At 42.0% G+C, this 6,992-nt stretch overlaps 1 protein-coding gene across 6 annotated transcripts in view; it reads left to right on the forward strand.

Moving 5' to 3' along the window:
• Positions 1-6,534, forward strand: part of plxnb1b (plexin b1b) — a 98,616-nt gene extending 92,082 nt beyond the window's left edge. For all 6 annotated transcript variants that reach the window (XM_053683656.1, XM_017479953.3, XM_053683659.1 and 3 more), the window contains 9 exons: positions 123-226; positions 352-436; positions 990-1,156; positions 1,281-1,441; positions 2,353-2,500; positions 3,383-3,447; positions 3,622-3,697; positions 3,791-3,865; positions 3,953-6,534. In XM_053683656.1, the coding sequence (XP_053539631.1) occupies positions 123-226; positions 352-436; positions 990-1,156; positions 1,281-1,441; positions 2,353-2,500; positions 3,383-3,447; positions 3,622-3,697; positions 3,791-3,865; positions 3,953-4,057 (986 nt within the window). In that variant the 3' untranslated portion in view covers positions 4,058-6,534. The remainder of the gene's footprint in view (positions 1-122; positions 227-351; positions 437-989; positions 1,157-1,280; positions 1,442-2,352; positions 2,501-3,382; positions 3,448-3,621; positions 3,698-3,790; positions 3,866-3,952) is intronic.
• The last annotated feature ends 458 nt before the right edge of the window (positions 6,535-6,992 follow it).

The following is a 6,992-nucleotide window of genomic DNA, read 5'->3' on the forward strand; positions in this document are numbered from 1 at the left end:
CTGTCTCTCCTTGCTCTATATTTAATGTACATATTACACACGTTCCTAAATGCATTTATGTAGACTCAGTCTTCTGAAACGTTCTGTAACAGTTTGTTCTCATGCTGGTGGCATGTTTGCAGAATGGCGTTCAGGAGTCGCGGGTCACCTCATTCTCTCCGATGAAGATCTGACGTCTGTGGTACAGGGCAACTGGAAACGCCTCAATACACTTCAGCATTACAAGGTGCACACGGTGTCATTGCACTCTACACTAGTCCTGCTACCAAATTTATTTACCAAGCTCATTTCTTTTATCTAACAAGCTTATTATTTTCATGTGTTTTCATTGTCCCCCCCCATTTTTCTCAGGTTCCTGATGGAGCTACAGTCGCTCTGGTGCCGCGACATAGCAAACATGTCCACCATGACAACCATGACTACGTGGCAGGAGAGAGTGAGTATACACAACAGCAACTCTCGAGAGCTTAAATTTGGAAGCTATGCTGACATTATTTAGTGACAGCATGACAGGAAGCCAATCATTTTCTTCCTGAATACATGATTCAGAGCTGCAGTTCCCATGTCTGGAGTAAATGACAAGGCAAGAATGGAGCAATTAAACAGAAATGTCCTGAGTTCAGTGCAAGTTGCTTCGGCGAAAACAAGGAGCTTTGGCTGTTAATTTGCTGGACCACGAAGTGTGGGTTATTTCACACTTGCATTTGATCCATATGTATTTCAGGAAGGTTTGTCTTGGCATAAGTAGTACAGTAGCTTACAACTACTGTACCATTTTGGCTCTGGTTCCAGTCTGGATAAAGTGTAGCAATAAGCAGAAGCCACCACTGTTCCTAAAATAATAAAATGATGCCTTGTATTTTTAGGCATGTTTTCCTCCAGTATATAATTTTCAATGAGCTCAGCATGCCTTCGCTTTAGTAGGTCAGATTCTCACACACATTACAGAGTCTGGGTGGGAGATTTCTCATGCACGTTTCCCTCCTCAGAGACGCCCATGCTGGAGGATGCGGATGAGGGTGGAGTCAGACTGTGGCATCTTGTGAAGGCCAGCGAGGAACCCGAACTGCCCAAACACAGAAGAGGCAGTTTAAAAGAGAGAGAGAGGGCCAAAGCCATACCGGAGATCTACCTCACACGACTGCTCTCCATGAAGGTACGGCACACTTTCCCCCTGCGTAGATACTCCGTGATAATGGAGCTAGGTGTGTCTGAGACAGTGGTGGAAGACAGTAGCTGCTACTCTGTGTGTAACTAATGCTGTCACTTGCTGTCTATAGGGCACGCTTCAGAAGCTTGTCGATGATCTGTTCACCGTGATTCTGAGCACAAGTCGACCCGTTCCCCTCGCTGTGAAATACTTCTTCGACCTGCTGGACGATCAGGCGACTCATCACGGCATCTCCGACCCAGAAACGATCCACATTTGGAAAACCAACAGGTACCAACTTGACAGTCGCAGCATGGAAATCAAAATGTTTTGATAGAATAGATGGGACATTAAAAGGGACTATATTGGGAGTTACAGCAACACTGGAGAAGACATGTGACCACTGTCCCTTGTCCTGGTCATTTCTTCACTGCAGTAGTGATATAAATTCCAGCAATTTTTTTTGCAAGGTTTTTAAAATCACAGTTTTTATCTAGATCACGTTAGAGACGCGTTTGCATTCTCACTGTGATCGGTCCAAGGCTCCGATTAACACAGGCTACTAACTTTATAGTATAATTATAAATTGCAGGTTACTCTGTGTTATGAAGTAACAAATGCCGGTGTACTATAACATACTGTTTACGTGCAGTAGTATGGAAATGTGAATTAGGACATCCGCAGCTCTGTGGTGAGGTGGCATGAACTAGTGAACTCAAGAGTAACCTAAAATCAAGAGTGAAATGAGCCTTGAGAAATGTACTGCCTGTTCCCCAAAGACAAAATTGTATACGCTTTTTTTTCTTCTTCTTCTTCTAATTCATTATATTCACATGATCATATTTTTGTGGACTACTTTGAGAACCGAGGCCAGGATTATTAGGAACGATCGGTTAGCTCGCTGTTTTAAATAATGAATCAACATTTTCCTGCTCCTGTTTGGACCAGCTACAGGTCAGAGGTGTGCATTGAGATTATGATGATTGGCATCAGCGATCAGGATGTTGCTAATCTCAAAGAGAGAGTTCATATCCGATATATTTCATTTAAACTAAAACCTTCACGGACCAGTACAAGCAGTGGAGATAAGTGTGGGAAGAGGCAGAAAAGGGATTAAAAACAATTCAGCACACATCTCTACTACAGGTTACAAAACACCGATGATGTGATGGTAACGGTGTTGTGTTCTCTACCTGCTCCAGTCTGCCTCTGCGCTTCTGGATCAACATCGTGAAGAACCCTCAGTTCATCTTTGACGTGCAGGCGTCTGACAACGTGGATGCTGTCCTGTCCGTCATCGCCCAGACCTTCATGGATTCCTGCACCATTGCTGAGCACAAACTGGGCAGGGTACGAGAGGAACATACACTCGGGTCCAAAATGAATAGTACCCTTGATGGAGATGCGTAAATGTTGATTTCATTCTGAAACTAGAGAGACTTTTAAGTCAGTTTATTCTAAGAACATTTAAATAAAAGCTTTTTCTTTCTTTTTCTTTTTTTTTTTTTTAAACAAAAACCACATGTATCACAGTTATTGGCACTCCCTGCATTCAGTCTTCCTTTGCCAACCTAACAGCACTGAGTCTCCTCCTACAATTCTTGATGAGAGTGCAGAATCTGTGACCATTCCTCAGTACAGAATCTTTCCAGATCCTTCCGGTTCTTAGGTCCTCTCCTGTGGACTCTTTCTGCAGCGCACCCCACCACAAGTATATTCGACCCCTACTATCTTCTGCACATCTCCAACCTTAATCCTTTTGTTTGTCTCTGTATACTGCCAAAATACACTTGTGTCCTTTGCCAGGCGGGTTCATTACAGCCGTACAGCTTTACAGTTCTTCTCAATTATTGCTCAAATTTATATTGGCATTTTTAAAATATCCATTGCCTGATTTCTAAAGGTTTAACACGGTCTCTTTTATTTTTTTGAATACCTCAGTAAAGCAGGACGTCATGGATAAACCACTTAAGAGTTCCTAAATACTCTGGAGAACTCAAAAAAGCAAATTATAAATAGGAACATACAAGAATGTCTAGGAATGCCAGTAACTGTGATGGTCTTTTTTTTATTATTATTATTATTATTTTTTTTTTTTTAAACTTTTAGATTTCTCTCATCATTCCAAGCCAATTTACCACAAAGACATTTCTTTTTCTTTTTTTTTTCCACACAAACTTTTGTTGATTTTGTTTTGCTTTTAGTTTTACACCTTGTCTTTCTCTTCTTCAGGACTCCCCCATCAACAAGCTGCTATATGCCAGAGACATTCCTCGTTATAAGCAGATGGTGGAGAAGTATGATGAATAAGCCTGTATTTTGTTGTTGTTGTTGTTGTTGTTGTTGTTGTTGTTTTAGCATGTCCTTCAAATGTGAAAATGAAGCAGACGCTTGGCTTAAAACCTTAAACTGAAATGAATTATTGTTTGAGTCAGCCTTATAATATCATTCAATCTGTCCAAATATCTCAGGTACTACGGTGACATCCGACAAACCATCCCGGCCAGCGATCAGGAGATGAACTCTGCCTTAGCTGAGCACTCCAGGGTACGTGGAACATTCGTTCCATACGTCTTTTAATCAAGATATGTTCTGGTTCCTGCAGTGTACGTGAAGACTTTTTCCCGTCTTTCTGCCTAGAATTATTCAGGAGAGCTGAATTACCTGGTGGCCCTGCATGAGCTGTACAAGTATATCAACAAATATTACGACCAGGTAAGTTGATTTCTTCGGCATGGACAGTAGACGAAGTAACGAGAAAGAAGAGGTTTAATGAACATATCTACTCGGTGTGCATTTCAGATCATCACTGCCTTAGAAGAAGACACCACAGCTCAGAAGATGCAGCTCGGTTATCGTCTTCAGCAGATCGCAGCCGCGGTGGAAAACAAAGTGACAGACTTGTAATTAAGAGATCACGATGAGATGATTGCTAGGAGGGGGAAAGAAATAACGTGAAGGTGAAAGATATTGGTTGCACTGAACAATGGACCTGCTGTATGTATTGACTGCAGAGAGGCGTGTAGAAGCAGTAAACGAGAACCACGTCGACTTAAAGGACGGGGTGAACACACTGCCACTTTACGTAGGAAAAGAGAGCGCGGCGTGTGATGAGACTAACATGGTTTCTGTCATTATCTGAGAGATTAGCGAATCGGAGACTCCTCGGCGTTCGCCGAACGATGGAGCAGGTTCAGGAGGCAGTTGTCTTGTGGTCCTTCGGGAGAAAACAAGGAGGACATGGTGGGACGTGACACGCCGCAAGAGGAACCACCGCGTTGTCTGTCTCCTCCACTACTCGCAGTTTTCCCAACACAAAGAGCGATCGTGGTCTCGCCAGTTCCAGCCACTTACGCCATTCAAAATCAGTACCGACTGACAACGCGCTCGGTTTTGTTCCACATGGACAGATATTTACTGAGGAGGACTCGTACAGGTTAAAAACATGATCTGCGCCTCACACGACATTTGCTTCTTCCTGCCGTTCTCTACCTCCTCGTATGGTTTTTTTTCTTTTCTTTTCTTTTCTTCTTCTTTTTCTTCTTTCCGATTCTCTCTACGTCATTCTTGCTTTCTGCGTGTTTTGTCAGTATGCAGACTATTCCCATCCGTGCAGCCGTTACTGTGTGTGAGCTAGTATGATGAAGTGATGGGCTTTGTCTATTGACATTTTATCTCTCCCGCCTATCGTCACTGGCAGGGAGCGAAAGAGAGAAGAACGTTCATGGTGTAAAACATCAATGCGGAACCTTGTCGTTTTAGATTGTTATTTATTTAATATTAGCACATTTAACATGCTTCTTCAGTTTCTTCCACAACTGTCTGTATCATCCGTCCAAGTCATTAAAACGAGCTCTGATATGGAAAGAAAAACGCAGGCCAAAACTGACCGTTTTCTCTAATCTAGCACTCGAATGCATTTCAACATTTGTCTGTTGTATTAATGTATTTTCTCTGTGTGGCACTAAAGAGAGAGTTGGTGATATAGTTGTTTCCGGTTGTGTGTGTGTGTCTGTCTCTCTCTCTCTCTCTCTCTCTGTGTCTGCCTATCTCTCTCTCTCTCTCTCTCTCTCTCTCTCTCTGCGTCTACCTGTCTCTCTCTCTCTCTCTCTGTGTCTGCCTATCTCTCTCTCTCTCTCTCTCACTCTCTCTGCGTCTACCTGTCTCTCTCTCTCTCTCTCTGTGTCTGCCTATCTCTCTCTCTCTCTCTCTCTCTCTCTCTCTCTCTGCGTCTACCTGTCTCTCTCTCTGTCTGTGTCTGCCTGGCTCTCTCTCTCTCTGTCTGTCTGTGTGTCTCTCTCTCTCTGTGTCTGTCTGTTTCTCTGTGTGTCTGTCTGTCTGTCTCTGTCTGTCTGTCTCTCATGTCTGTGTCTCTGTCGGTCTGTCTGTGTCTGTCTCTCTCTCTTGTTTGTCTGTCTGTGTCTCTGTCGGTGTGTCTGTCTGTCTCTCTGTGCCTCTGTCAGTCTGTCTGTGTGTGTCTCTCTCTCTCTGTGTCTGTCTCTCTGTCTGTCTGTGTTTCTGTGTGTCTCTCTCTGTGTGTGTGTGTGTAAGAATCACTGGAAGGGCAGTACGCAGGAATACAACTCTGTAAATCTGTAAGGTGTAATGACTGAAGTATCCTCTATATTTGGACAAAGTTATCGGTTCTGTTCTAACATTCCTTTTATGTGTTATGAGAGAAACTGATCTCATAATCATTAGCCTTTTAAAAGTATTTTTGCTTGTGCGTGTGGGTGGGATGCCAGACGTGTTCAGTTCATGCTAGAGTATAGGGTCAATATTTTGTTTTCCATTTACATTTCTTGACATAAACACTTTGATGGAACACGTTCAGTTTATGGAGGCAGGTTTTTGGCAACCTCCAGCTTATCATTTTCAACAAGTGGTTGGATCACTAGCCATTTTAATTTTAGTTTTTTTGTTTGTTTGTTTGTTTTTTTCAAATTTTATTTTTGTTGTTGTTTTTAACAAAAGGTGATTAGCATCCATCCTGAAACAGACACATAGAAAGGGAGCGAAAACTTCAAATCGACACAGTTAACTTAAAAAGAGGTTAATATGCAGAAAGAGGGAACTAGTGATGCATAAATGGTTCGGTGGTACATTAAATGTAAGACGCATGGACCACACGTGTAATTAGTGGTGTGAACAGGTGTAATTGTACAAGATCAAATATGTGCAGAAGTTTCAGAAGGAATTATAAAAGCTATAACTGTTAATAGGTTCTATAAATTATGTGTAGACTAGAGCAGGCTCTTTTGAAGTTTTCAAAGATGTTAATATCATCATATGTAATGATTGTCTTTCAGCTGTAGCTTCTTACCAACAGTATGTGAAAAATTTTTACAAATTATATGGAGATTTAATAAAATATTCTAAATGAAGCCGGCTGTGAATTTCTGATCTGACGCATTGATTCGAGTGCTGTAGTTCTTTCAGTGTGTCGTTGCTCTAGACTAAACCTTACAATATTTGAGTAACAGGTTTTTTTCAGGTTTTACTGCTGTTTCCCGTTGCTGCTGCTACACGCCATAGTTATGAAGAACATGGAAATATCCTCGGATTACAGTAATCCACCTCTGTGGTAAGCAGCTCATTATGGCTCCACAACTAATCTTTTGTGTCCAGTGTTTAATCCGTTTTTTCTTTCTGTCATACGAGATGATTTTAAATGCAAGAAGCATAGAGTTCAGTTAGAGACGTGCGTCCGGACTTTCTGTGAAAGGTGGGAAAGTGATCACTTTAGAGTCGGGTGAGGGGGGAAAAAATGCTTTAAAATAATGTTCCTGAGCTCCGTTTGTTTTGACAACCAACTGGTCCCCTCTTCGCTGTTATAATAACC

This window comes from Ictalurus punctatus, chromosome 11 (genome assembly GCF_001660625.3).
Source record: "Ictalurus punctatus breed USDA103 chromosome 11, Coco_2.0, whole genome shotgun sequence".
NCBI lineage: Eukaryota > Metazoa > Chordata > Actinopteri > Siluriformes > Ictaluridae > Ictalurus > Ictalurus punctatus.